At 39.9% G+C, this 14,893-nt stretch overlaps 1 protein-coding gene across 2 annotated transcripts in view; it reads right to left on the reverse strand.

Annotated features, from left to right (window-relative positions):
* The window catches only part of prdm6 (PR domain containing 6), a 74,679-nt gene that overhangs the window by 51,637 nt on the left and 8,149 nt on the right, over positions 1 to 14,893 (reverse strand). For both annotated transcript variants that reach the window (XM_084359480.1, XM_084359481.1), the window contains exons 3-4: positions 10,187 to 10,335; positions 9,577 to 9,735 (exon numbers count right to left, since the gene is read on the reverse strand). In XM_084359480.1, coding sequence (XP_084215606.1) covers positions 9,577 to 9,735; positions 10,187 to 10,335 — 308 coding nt within the window. The remainder of the gene's footprint in view (positions 1 to 9,576; positions 9,736 to 10,186; positions 10,336 to 14,893) is intronic.

Consider the following 14,893-nt stretch of genomic DNA (forward strand, 5'->3'; position numbering starts at 1 on the left):
TCTTATAATTAACTACAGGCCTAATGAAGAAGACGCTTAATAACAGAATGAAATTATTTACTTTGAGCTTTTTAGTGAAACTGAAGTGGAAGACGTCAGAAAGACGGAGAGTCTAATCTGTCTGTCTCTGCCTCTTTACATTTACAAGAACCAGAAGAGTGGAGGCAAGAGGAGAGGATTAACACACACACACACACACACTACAGTGATGGACTGTGTGTGTTTTTAAGAGGGTGGATTACAGCTCACTCTTTCAGTCATTGATCTCGGCTGTCAGTGTTTCGCTTACAGCTCTGTCACTGTCCACACACACATACACACACACACACACACACACACACACACACGCATACACACACACACACAATAAGGCTATCTACGAAACACAGATGTTCTCATATTAACATCTATACTGAAATCTGAAAGAAATCTTTAGAAAAGTGTCCTAGTGAGTCAAAGAGGAACTCAAATGTGTAAATATAATATAAATTATGTATAAAACATCTAAAAAGTGATATTGAATATAAAAAAGCACACACAGCCCTTATCCTTGTTGCCTGTAACCTTCAAACCCAGCTAAACATGGGACTCCTCTGGATTACAAAACATTAAAGATACTGTAAATGTGAACCTTATGTGAAACAAACAAGAGATTAAATAAAATAAAAGTTTTATGCAAATTAATCTCTTCAGCTTTCCTCCAAACTGTCTCAGACATGTTTCTCCCTGATCAGTCTCTGCTCATAGCATTTCTACAAAAAAATAGGACAAACATGAAATAAAATAAAATTGGCATCAAGCTTTTAACAAGAAGCAACTGTACGAACAAACATATTTTTACGTATACAAGAGGAAAAGATGGTTTACTGCTTGATCCACCGACATGACAGGGAAATAAAAAACGTCTTCAGTCTCTCTTGCAGAATAATCCTCTCTTCCTCTCTGTGGGCTCAAAATGTTCCAAATTCTATTTTCACCAAAATATGAGTAAACAAACTGGTTCCATTTTCCATCTAGCTGTTTACTTTGTACTTACGCTGGACACGAGCGACAAACAGAGCCACGTTTCAGGCCTGCAGAGTGGTGTGTTTGATATTTAAAGGAACACATTTTGGCAAATGCACAGATGTTTTGATATGGGAAGTTTTGTGCTGAACACAGTCTTCTGAGTGATGGCTGTTGGTGAGCGATCTGCACAACTTCAACCAACGGCTGAAGAAAGTGTGTGTGTCTGTATGCGTGTGTGTGTGTAAGAGAGAGAGAGAGGGACAGAAAGTGTGTCGTAAATTTACTGACAGTGTTTTGACCTTTTGACCTTATTACAGAGTAAATCTTCTCCTTGTCTAGACCGAGAAGACACTACGGAGATACCCTGTGTAATGCATGTGTGTGGGTGTGTGTGTGTGTGCGCGCACGTGTATGTGTGTGTGTGTGCGTGTCACCAGACAGGAATGCGGTTCACTTATCAGCTAAAAACACTTAACTGCAGCTCTGAGGCAACACTGGCATGTAAATGGCTGCTTCGCCATCAGAGGACGATGTGTGTGTGATGAGTGTGTGTGTTAAATGTGTTTATCACCGGGTGTGTGACGTGCGTGTGTGTCAGTAAGCCACTAATGCAGCTGTGAGTTATCATGTCTGAAGGTGTTACGACACACTTACGACACTCTCACTTAAAGACGCACACACACAGACAGATACACACAGGAGTGTATTCGAAGCGTTTTAACATCCAAACATTTCAGATCCTCCATCAGCAGAGTTCAGCAGGTCGTTCTGAGTTTTCTCAAGATGTTTTTTTTTTTTCATTTTGGACTAAAGCGCTGTCAGGTGATATCTGCAGAAAAGATTAAGTGTTTTCAAATTTGAAGATTTTAGAGAAGACTTTAAAAAAATTCAATGTTTCCCCCGAGACTTTGAGATCATCCTGAGAACAAGTAATACACAGACATTGATGCTTTGTAAAGGATCATGTTTATCTGGGACATTCTTGCAACAATGTGGTCGCTCTTAGTAATCAACTCTATGTCAAAGCTTACCACACCACTCCAGCCAAATTTCAAGTCAGTCCACACTTGTAACTGCAGGATTGTGTGTTGTAGCTTCAGCGTTTCTCTCATCAGAACAGGAGATGTTCAGTAATCAATCAGCTGTATCTGCAGACACAACATCAGCGTCAGAAAAAGCCCGACTGTCAGTCTTCTTCTTCTCTTTCTCTACAAAACACACCATCGTCTTCTTCTTCTTTTCAGTCCAAATCCTGTAAAACTGTTCCTGAGAGCCGATCAATGCTCGCACACTTGTGTTCTACAGCTAATCAATGAAACTCCACTAATTCTATTGTTATCTGCCTCTTCATCGGCCTCCTCCTCCTCCTCCTTATCTTACCATGACTCCTCCTCACTCCCTCCTCCCCTACTCCTTCCTCCTTCACCTCTTCCTCCTTTTTCTAATCTTAGCGTGTCCCATCTTCCTTCTGCAGGTGGTGGACAGAATAGTGTGAACACCTTCTGAAAAACTGACTCACAATCACTGACTCTGTAACAAAGGTGGCTTTATTTCAGGCTGAATGCTAATCAGCAGCAGCTGTGAGCTAAAAGATCTCTGTACTTATTTCCCAATAAAACCATCTTTATTATGCTGTTTCAATGTTTTCTCCATGCTGCCAGAAATACTCTCCTAATGGATAAATATTGAATCCTTGTGATCTACAAATACTGGAATTGGAAACTACCCAAAGGTGGCTAAAACTTCAAAATTGTGTCATTGGTCTTCCAGAACGCACTGCTATTGCAATATTTCCTCCTGTTTGTTTGATAAAGTCTACAGTGGCCAGCTGTCTTGGGAAGTTATTGAACCTTATTTGAAAAAAAAAAAAATCCTAACTATATATTAATAAGTATTTTTTTTAAAAAGAAACACCTCTGCTCATACACTCCCCAATCCGTCCGATTCTGTTCTCTTTTGTCACTCTGGATGTTAAATCATCTGGAACCACAGTATGTTCATGGCCGCCTTGCCATGCGAGATGAAAAAAAAAGGTTAAATAAAAGCAAAATTAAGACGGACGACTTCTCATTCATCTTGTCTTTGACACACTGCTATTCAGTCTTTCAGATCTTTCATTTTTCTCAAACACAACCTGTCATTGAGGAGTCCATTTTTCAGCAGTAAGCCTCATAAACCCTACTGCCATTGCTGCCATCACCGTTGCCGCCAGCATCATACCCAAGAGCAACAGTCTGGGCCTCCGCACATCCAACGAGAGCCGCCTCACCATCTGAAGCTGTGCTTTCAGCGAGCAGCGAGCAGCGACCCGACCCATAAATCAGAGGGGTAATAATCGTTCAGAGAAATGGATAATATTTGGATAACCGACCCTGATTCACCTCAGCGTCAACAGCAGCCAGTCTGAAGGCAGAGCTGCTGCTTTCTCACACAACAAGGAGGAGCAGCGAGGAGCAGCAGAGCGTCACACACTAACACACTAAGGTAACACCACCCACAGGACTGACGCACCACCACCCACAAGACTGCTGTTAAGGCTGGACGATAAAACGTTCTCAATAGGGGATCCAATGAAATTTATGTCGATAACAATCATAAGCTTTGGACATTTTTTACTCGATATGGATAAACCAAACAAGCTATCACACAGAAGAAATAGATGCAACAACAGCCAGTCAGTCTGGTGCCTCTCTGCTCTCTGTGCCGCTGCCTGTTTGCACAAGGGCGGGGCTGTGCTCACACATACGCAGTCAACAGCAGTGTAACTTCAGAGCCGAGCCCACAGAGGAGGCGATGAAATTGACTTCAGCATATATTTTAAGAAAGTCAGTGAGAACAATGCTCGTTACCCGTAAGTTCAACAAAAGGGAGACAGTGAGCAATTTGTAATATCTGTCTTCATACTGCTGTAACTGGCTGCGCCCTCTAAATACACACCTGGTTTGTTAGCAGATTCATTCAAAGTTTGTGACGCTAAAGTGCTGAAAGTGAACTTGCATTTTCCTCCAAAGCTGAGGAAATTGTTAACAAATATGTGACGCAATGTCAACTACAATGTCAACCATTTTTGTAATCTTGCTGACAAACTGACCTACCAACAAACAAACGGGTGAAAACAAAACTACTTTTTGAACATGTCTGCTTGGTCAAGTGCAACAGAAACTTTAGAAGAGGACAAACATCCAGAGATGGTTTCAAAGGTGTGACATGAAGAGAGCATGTAACCGTTTGTACTGTAGCTCATCACAGCATGTAAAGCCCCTACAGTCATCGACACAGGAGAGGACACAACCAGCGGCTGTGTGTAAAAACACACTGATCAAACATGCTGCTGGATTATGAAGAGCCTACACACATGCGCGCACACACACTCTGTGTTATTCTAACATGTAGGTCCTGATGGAAAACCCCAGTCTTTGTTCTCGAACCCCTGCGGTTACCATGCCTACAGGGTGATGTCACACAGAGAGGAGAAATGAACTGAGTTAACCTGACTCACCAAGTGGGTTTAACCAAACAGGGCAGGGATGAGAGGTGGTTTGTAGTGGCCACAGTCTGACCTTCTGCTCACATGATCTCCTGGGAGCCAGAATAATTTTTTAAACCCCCAAAACAGGGTCTACAGTTTGCTTTCTAGTCCCTTTTGGTCTGAGGTTGGGTCCATCTATAGTTCTGATCTGTGCACAGTTTTGTTTGGACACAACAGGAGCTGAGGGGACACTGACTCTGATGACACAATCAACACAAGACACATCTACAAAGACACAAGTGACTAAACTGAATGTGTCGTCAACATGCCAGAGATTAGAGATTAGTTTAGTGGGAATGTTGCATTTTGGAGCAGAGGCAGCCATGATGGCCCTGACAATGGACAATGGTTATGGTCATGTATGGTTGGGATCTTAAACCCACAATAGAGCACCAGGACCGCCCACCAAATGACTATAATCTTCCACTTTGTGACAACGAATTCATCCAGTTGCTCTCGACTGGGTTTTTCATGATGTGACTTGAAAAAATAAATCGCTACAGTGTAGAACCACTGATTTTGTTCCTGAATCTTTTCACATTGACAGCTTTGTATCGCTGTATCCATGAGCCTTTGAGTTCAGAAACACTGTCTTGCTGCATCAGTGTGGTCGTCACTGCTTTCATTCAAAAATTCCATCGATAAAAAACTCAAAGGCCTCACTGAAATCCAAACAGGAAACCGAAACGTGTAATTTGACATAAAACCATTAGTGATTATGTAATCAGCTGATGATGTCAATGGCGATCAGACCCTTTAATAAAACCCAGAATACAGACAGTTATACAAACATTAAGTAATGACATCAGTCAAGAAAACATTACAGAGCCTTTACTGGACGCGGTGACCACAAACCACTGAAAACACAAAGTCAATGGGAATTCTGTAGGGAATACAGTTGGGAATACGATGATGGACAGACGGACAATGGACAGACCAACAGGCGAGCGAAGACGTACAACAGTTATTCACTTACAAAAAACAGACTAAGAAAATAGATTTCTCTTTTTTAAGACGTAATACGCCAAGATACCAACATGCGTCTTGGAATTTTCTGAACCCTCATGTGTCCCATCAACATCCCACACTAACACAATATTGTCCCTCAAACTGTGCAGCTCAAGTTTTCCTTGCTTTGCTGCTCTGAAGTTATGATGTTTGGGGCTGTTTTCACTGACTCTGCGCTGACAGCTCGTCCAGTCTCAGATCTGTCCAAAAGAAAACTCCCGTAAAACCCCAGAGGACGAGGTCAGAGCTGTGACTTCAGGACGTCTCTTGTGTTTTCACTGCACATTCTTTTCAATCAGGACGGCCTCGAGGTTCGGACAGGGAGGTCAGTGGTTCGCGGAAAATCTAGTCAGGGAAAAAATGAGAATCTGTCCTCCATTCCATCAAGTAGGATCAGATGAAGGTGGGAATATTTATTGTGACTCAGTTAGTGAACATGTCAGAGGTTCTGGTGTTGTACTGGAGTACAGTATTTCCACTATGCTGGCTGCCTTTGTGTTTGAGATGATCTTGTGTTGTGCTGTAACCAATCAGTGGTAAGTGAGCATCTTTTGACATCATTTCCACACAGCAGGTGCAGTGGCAATTGCTGGGAGCACTTAACGAAGAAATTTAAGAGCCAATTTTCAATAACCTCTTCTCCACAACCATTCGTTAATCACATGAATAAAGCACGGTGGACTGGAGAGTATCCGAGCGACCTGATGTAAGTGGATGGAGTCGCAGGGCACTCGCAACAGGGGGCGGCCAACAATCGTATCTGCGGCCTTGTTCCCCCCAATTACTTCACTTCCTTTTTCTTTCATTGCTTCTTCAACTGTGATAGTATAAAAATGTTCTTTTACTCTGGATATTTGAGCATATTTTACTTTAAATTCTTCTTGTATTTAAGTGAAACATTTAACGGAGACATACGCTCCAAACATATTAAGTGTGCGCTGATATAAAACAGGATAAAGCAGCAAATCCTCTCCACTTCTTCAGAGAAACCAGAACCACAGAAAGAAGAATTACTGTCCTTTGAATTCTGTCAATTGATGAAAAACAATCAATCTAAAGGTTATATATATAGCATTCTGCAGAAAAAAGTGTTTTAAGAATCTTTTTTCCACGGCCCATCGGACCACATACATGGGGTAAAAAATAAAAAGATCTCTCTCAGATCTCTTCCTCGTGCCTCTTCATGTACCACAGTACAGAAACAACAAGTGATACATCTCCAGGTCCGATAGTAAAAGAATTATTCCTCCATAAACTCAGACTCAAACACTGAGCTTTGCCTCAGAGAAGATCAATTTGTCGAGCCGTAAAATACTGCAGCACCAGAAAATCTTCCACTGTTCCACCCAGATGTAACGGCAAGTGTCTTAATTAAAACTGGCCCTTCCTGGACACCATAGACAACATGACACAAGCTCCCTGATTGGCTATAGGACAAATATCTCTTCCTGTTTGGGGGGGCATCAATAAGCGAGTTTAACAACCAGTGAGTTTTAATAGGATCTGTGTGTAAAGCTTCTTCATCAATAGGCCTAATGACCGGTTTTAGCCCGGCAGCCGATAATCTGCCGATGGTTAGAGCCGGGTTATCGGATCAGCATTCCTCTGGGGCAGGCGGGTTCAATGGCTGGTTTGAGACCCCAGAGGAGGTCCCAGCTCGACTACGCTGGGTCCAAATACTACAAATACTGTAAAATACATTAAATGTGGGTCATTTACTTTTAAAAAGCTGCAGAACAGTAAACAGTAAAGTTCATTTTCTTTCTCTTTGTTACTCTGCGATTTTTACAGCATATCCATGAATTACTAGCGTTAAAGACCTCCACACATTTATCTAGTAGTACTTTTTTAAGTTTTTAAAATCATAATCGTACATAGATTTTATTGTATATCGCATACGCTTTGAGAGAAAAAGCTGTGTTAACAACAAGAAAAGGTCATTTTTCCTGAGCTAAATAAAGTTTTAATCATAGTTATCTTAAAGGAACACGGCAGGTCTTGAAATGAAAATAAATTTGGACAGCTGATTCACTTTATCATTGTCAAACTGTGTCAAACTTAAATATGTGCCTCATAAAACAAGAAGAAAAAACAACGATTCTGTAAATAATCATAATGTCATTTTAAATTTTAAAAAATCACCTGTATCAGTTATATTTTGAGAATAAAGTTTTAATATATACATATATATAAAATTAAAAATATTTCACACTGACAAACCTAGAGCTTGGGTGGAGGATCCCTTCAGTGTCTCTTTTCTCTTCCTGTGAAACGTTATTATATAATATATAGTCCATACAATGTGATTTGGGGTGAGCAGCTAACTTGTGGATATCAGTTGTCAAAAACAGTTTGGTCATATTCCTCGTGAAGTTGTACCCCGCCCACATATACTGTGCATCACATTACAGAACCAAAGACTAACTTCAGTCTGACAGAGACTTTAACAGCTCAAAATGATTGACACTTAAATGAGAAACTGTCTGGTGAGAGTAGATGTCGCTGTACTGGAGATCTGCGTCAGATAAAAGAATTAAAAACAGGTTATCTGTAAATTCCGACTGTCTGTGAACGCAACTCTTTCATGTTCTCTGTTTGAAGCACAAATCCTGTCATGATGAGCTCCTTGCTTCTGCTGGACTTGGCTTGTGATGTCTTGCATGCCCAACCCCACCCCCCAACCTCTGACCTCTGCAGCCCCCCTCCACCCCCCCAACACATCACCACCCCCTTCCCCTCCTGATGGCCCACTGCGGTCAACAGCAGAGAGACTGATGTCCGGTCAACCGACGTCTGACTGACCGTTACCAGGTCGGCCACAAGGGACTCATCTATCTCTCTGTCCCCCAGCATCCTTCAGCCTCCACCACCACCACCTCTCTCTCTTTCTCTCTAATGCTAATGCAGCTGTTTATAAGTGCCACATTGACTTTCTCCTGCCACTGTATGTAAATACAATCTGCTCTGATCAATGGACTGAGAGGTGACATGACACTGACCACAAGCACACACACACACGTTAACATAAACATGTACTATGTGCAACCAAAATCACAGAGCACAGCCAGTGCAGGGCTTCCTGTGGGTTCATCAAAATTTAAAAGTTAAATTTTAAAAAATGTTATATATTTTTGTGGAGCGACATAATGGACAACATGGAATAAAAGGCAGCGGGTCGGAATTGAACCCAGGAAACTGCAAACGACGCAAACCAAGTGAGCCGTCAGAGCACGTCAACTAAACACTTTTTGCTATTAGAGATCTGCTAAAATATGAAAGTATGACAGAAAACCGGTCGGGACAATATGGCATGGAATTATTCATCATTATGTGCTTTTTTTTTCTTCTGTATTCCCAGAAGTATATAACAATACCTTCTGATGACAAAATTATTAAGTTAATGCAACCTAGACCCACGATTACGAACTTATATTGTAAAATGGGTGGATGGTTTATCCAATTAAAAATGATTATTGGTGTAGAACATCTCGTGATAGACTGCAATCACATACACATGAATTGCATGCAAACATTGTGTCTTGTTTGCTATATTTCATACTGAATTCGGTGCTTTTCAATACTTTTCAAGACCCGCAGTAATGATGCAACAAAATTAGCATCTCTACTTTCTCAAAGAGTAAAAAAAGTTAAAAAACACAAGCATTTGGTCACATGTCGAGTGTAATGGCGGAAAAAGTCAATAAATATATTTTTCTTTTTTTTACTGTTTCAGGTTTGTTTGTTTCTCAGATAAATCTATGGAAAAGGAGTGTGCCTTTAATGTGTCACGTAGCAAGTTGACTTGTTACTGATGTGACAAGAGTAAAACTTTATAGAAACAACCATCACTAATAAATGTTAAATTTATATTTAAATAAACTTAAGTTAATAGTTTAGTTAACAGTTTCACAAAGTATTATATACACATCATGCAGGGATTCAAGTCATCCTACAAATGACCAATGCTGTGAGCACGCATTAAACTGTGCACCACAGCACCCATAGGTCTGCACCCTTCTCACCCGTCTTACCTCCCACAAGTGTCTCGTGTTCCTCATGCCTCCAGAGTGCAGTTTGTCCAGCAGCAGAGGGACTCCCTGAAACGGGCCGATCCAGGTTCCTTGTGGGATCCTCTGAGCCGCACAGATCCCATAACCCAGACCAGGAACTGTACTGGTGCACAGACACACCTGCACACACAACACAGAGCAGAGATTTTTATAAACGATTTATGTCCATGCGCTGGGCAGCTATACAGGACAGCAAAGTCAGCATATGAACAGGATATCAGGAGGATTTCCCTTTGAAATGCAGCAAAAAGTAGCATAAAAACAAAATACTGAGGCAAAGTAAAAGTACCTCAAATTGAAGTTAAGCATAGTACTTAAGTAAATGTGCTTAGTTACTTTCCACCTCTGCCACTGATGATGGATATCCAGTTTAATCTGTACATTCAAATACCCAATGTGACATCATTGGTCATTTATGTTAATGGTCTTCTTCTTCATCGGTTTCAAATTGTTCAACAAACTCACGAATAATTGTCAAAAAGGGGATTTGTACTTGACCTCATTGTAACATTGTAAAATAGTCAGGCAGCCAAATAAACAGACAGAGAGTCAGTCAGACAGGAAGTCTCACCTCTCTGGGCAGGTCTCTGAGCCAATCAGGGACGTCCGGCAGGGTGACAGGTGCCGCCGTGCTGCTGGTGCCGACGAGTCGCCGCAGCGAGTGAAGAGGGCCGTGCATCGGACACTCGCCGTTCCTGTTGTCTGCACACATGTCACAACCTGCAGACACAGAGGGCGAGATAGGAAAGATTTTTACCTTTGACACTTCTATGAAACAATATACATGTGCAGCTATGATTAAAAGCATACCCTTTTTTTTTATTAACACCTGATTTCAGTCTGTGATTTTAATAATTGACCCATTTTAAGATTCTTTAAAACAGTATTTTATTTAAATATCTTTATTTTGACATGTCTGCCTTTAATGCAGCAATTCCCTTAAATCAAGATAATATGAGATCATGAAAGTAGCACTGATCCTGAATTTGAGACATTTTGAGACTTTTCAGGACCTCCAGACGCCTGCAAATATATTAAAATGGTCATGAAATAGCAATGTAATTAAAATGATTAATGATGTTAACATTGTTTATTTGCCTTCATTGGAGCTCTGTGTACTGATCTGCAGCTCTGTATGATGAAGTGAACCATTTTTTCTCTTTTTTAAAGTAACATGTAAATGATTATTTAAATCTTTACTGGACCAATATGTTGTTTGGTTGTATAAAATACCTTTTTGACAGAAAGAAGAAGAAAGAGTAAGATCATGAAGTCAACGTGTTTGAAAGAAGTCCAAATGAGGTGAAAAAAAGTGCTCTCTGCTCTCTGTTTTTCCAGGTTAAATGTGGCGAGCAGCATATTGCTGGGAATTAGTGAGTGTCAACATTTACTCAGAGATGCAGTTTGACAGTAATGGATGTTAATTGACTGTTGCAACATAATGAGAGATTATTATCTGGACACAAAACTCCCACAGAGCCACACAGAGCAGAGAGGCTGAGAGGAACAGGATGTTAATGTTGTTTTTTTTCTGTTTTCCCCAAAATTAAATATCCGCTATTTGAGAGAGTGACGGCTACTTTTACACCGTGATGGATAGAACTAAATTAAACCACATTAAACCACATTATGGTCATTTATAAACCACAGAATGTAACACAGGTTCACGGTCGAGTAAATGGGAAAAATTCGACAGGCTGAATTCTCCTCAATCCTGTTGAAGTGAAATAAACAAAAACGTCATTTTAAATTCAGTTTAAAGTTCGACAACTCCTGGAAGCTGCTCAAACTACTGCAGCTATGGTCTTGAACAATGACAACACTGGGTTTAATAGGTCCTGTATGTCACCCTGTGGCACTTCCTGACCTGACAGTTGTGTTAAGAAAGGAAATTCAAAGATATCAAGACTAAACCAACTATGACAATTCTTATTCAAAGGTAGAAACCCCAACATAGCACATATAAAGGAAGAGTTCAACATTTTGGGAAGACTTCAGGAAGTCACCACACCTGGCTGTGGCCCCCCTAGAACCGCAGATTGTCATTTTTATATTTCTGTTTGCGTACATATGAAACAAATAAGATATAACTTTTTATTTTTAAACCTTGGACAGATGCAGGCTAGCTGTTTCTATTTGCTTACAGTGTTTATGCTAAGCTAGGCTAACAACGTCCTGACTCAACTTTTGAAGAGGAAGATAATTAGAGGATTTTCACAAAGTGTTAAACTATTTTGTTAATATTCCTTCAATATTCCACGTCCTTCATCAGCAGGTAAAGGCTGTGGCTTAAAGCCGTGGCTGAATGTGACTAAATACATTTACTCAAGTACAGTACTTAAAGGGGCATTGTGTAGTTTATGAAAAGAAATTTAAACTCTAAATCTAAAACTCTCAAATTTTAATATTTACAATATTAATGAGGTAATAATACAAAATCATATTTATATTTTCAATAGCTCTCCTCAGACGAAAATAAGGTCCCCAGAACACTGTTTGAAACTAGAAAGGTGGCAGGGTCCGCCAAATACAAACACAGGTAAACTGTATTACACTGTGTTGTCCTTTAAGGTCAGTTTGTTTATTCAGTTTATCTGTAGTCATGAAAACAAAAAATGTATCTATTTAGTTTAGTAAGGCAAAAAAAAAAAAATCAGTCAATACAGATCTTTGTCATCTGATTAAGATTTCTTCCCCCAAACTTCATAGTGCACCTTTAATATATATTTGTGATATTTGTATTTTACTGAAGTCTTTTCTTTTCATGCTACTTTCTACTTCTAAATATTGTTCTTTTTACATCACTCCATTTGTCTCACTGCTTTGGTTACCAGTAACTTTACAAATCAAGATTTTTACATATAAATTATACGAAGAGTTTATAAAATCTTATATTGAAACCCAACAGTTTATAGAAGTACAGCTGAAATGAGCAGCTGATTAATAAATTCAACTGTTCAAATGCTAATCTGCAATTGAACATTGGTGATCTGAATACATCCCTCACCACTGAAAACGTCCACAACGTTACAATAACTGACTTTGTGCTAAAAGGATTGCGTCAGGGAGAATGTGGACATTTCTCTCATACAGAAAGTTCTCACTCTACGTTCTCCACATTAATCAAGCATTAAAACTAACAGAGAGAGTTCCTCCTGCTGTGCAGAACAGTGTCGGCTGCAGATGAGCTGTGATCGTCCGTCGCCAGCGACACACTCAGATTATTTTCACAGTGTTCAGGCTTCATTGGAAAGTTCACAGTGCAGAGAGACGGAGGGGATGATGAGACTCAAACTGTCGACGATGACGTGAAAACTCAACAGGCGAGCCGCTGATCTGCTGCTCAGTTAAGCTCTATGAGGTTTGATTCATGTGTTTGTAGCTCGGGACAACAGTGAAGCTCTGACCTGATCCACATTCACACAAACTGTAACACTGATACACTTCATACTGCAGCTGCTACTAACTCTGACACATAAACACACAGCAGGCTCGTATTTATATTTTTCTTATTCTTTGATCAAATAGTTCCTGATTTAAACCACAATTTTGAGAATCTTAGACGATTTTATTTAGAAAAGTTTTTTGTACAGCTGCTTGTGTTTAGACAACATCAGACGCGGGAGAACTTTAGACTCAAAAAAACATTTTGTGGAAAAACATCTTTTTTGATACATTACACAAACACTGCTGAACAAACTGAACTCAAGGAGATACAAATAAATATTAACAAGGAACATAATTGTATTTGTACTACTCATACGGTACTCCTTCTGTCACTATTACTCCGATCCAATAACATTCACTGTATTTTCATAGGATTTTATTGACACACTTAAGAAATATAATGCACTAAGAATTAAGACATTTATTAAGACTTTTCATGTTTCGTACAATATATTTTGCATAAATCTAAAATACTAAATTTTAATTCAAATACATTTTAAAGGACTTAATTGATTAATCAGAAGGGAAAGATCTTCTTTCATTGATTTTTTTAAATTAAACAAACTAAGTAAACAAACTCTCTTTGTTTTCATGACTTAATAAACTGAATAACCAAACTGACCTTCAAGGCCAACACAGTGTCATACTATTTTACTTTGTTTATATTTGGCGGACCCTGCCACCTTTCTAGCTTCAAACAGTCCTCGAGAACAGCTTGTTTATTCAGTGATGGAAAAAATAAATATTTCTGGGTTTGTATTATTACCTCATTAATATTGTAAATATTAAAATACTGAGCTTGAATGTATTCTCCAAAACTACATAATGCCCCTTTAAAGGTAATAAAAAACTGATAATTCACACGTGAAACTGCACAACACCCTCACGTGCCCGTATGTGACATTCAACATGTGGATGTGTGATAAATTTGCTTGTGCTCTTTGTAACGGTAAAAACTACTGAGCCGACTGCTAATACGTACAACACTAACACGGTTAAAGAATAACACACCGTAGTAAAAGTGCTGTCTCTTCTTCGCTAAACCTATCTTCTCTTCCTCCTCTCCGCTCTTCTCTTCCTCTCTTTCAGACTGATGAACTGGCTGTGAACTTGTTATGGCGTGCTCTCCTCGCCGCCCATCATTCAAACTCAGTATTCTGTTACATCCATCGCCAGTGTTTAGACAGCCCCGCTCTGCCTCTGATCTCTGAGCGCCGGACGACGTTTCCAGTGAAAACGTCTGCGGGCACTTCGCACAAAATTAGGATTAATTTGGAAGTGTCTTCATAAAAAAGTTGATTTTAAACATTTTTATCTCATAAAACACACCTGGATCATCTGCCTCATAAACACATCAGTAACCTCAAAATTCATGTGTTGAGACTTTGAGGTCCCACTTTCCATTTCTACATTTGAACGTATCTGACTCTAATCCAGAGCGATTAACTGCAAGAGTGAAATACGGCTTGTGTCATTTCCTGACTTGCCGCCATCACATGCACCAAACAGTGAGAAGGTCGAAGCTCCGTAATAAACTCCCGGACTAAACTCCTCAACAAAACCATCACACTTCATGAAGACTATCGATGTTAATAGCTGCATTTGTTTCCAACACAGCTGCGAGTCCAGATGAGGACGGACCACACAGCGAGGCTGCACTCCTACTCTGTAAACCGACGTTGAAGAAAAAAACCTCTACAGAGCATTTTAGCCTCTTTAAGCATAACGTTTTGGTTTTATGTTCAGTCTAAGTGTGTCCAACAAGCTCTCATAAACCCACTTCACACTACCTGCTCAACACCAGACAACAGATGGACACAGTTAGATACAA

This window comes from Pagrus pagrus, assembly GCF_965226575.1.
Source record: "Pagrus pagrus genome assembly, chromosome: 8".
Lineage (NCBI taxonomy): Eukaryota > Metazoa > Chordata > Actinopteri > Spariformes > Sparidae > Pagrus > Pagrus pagrus.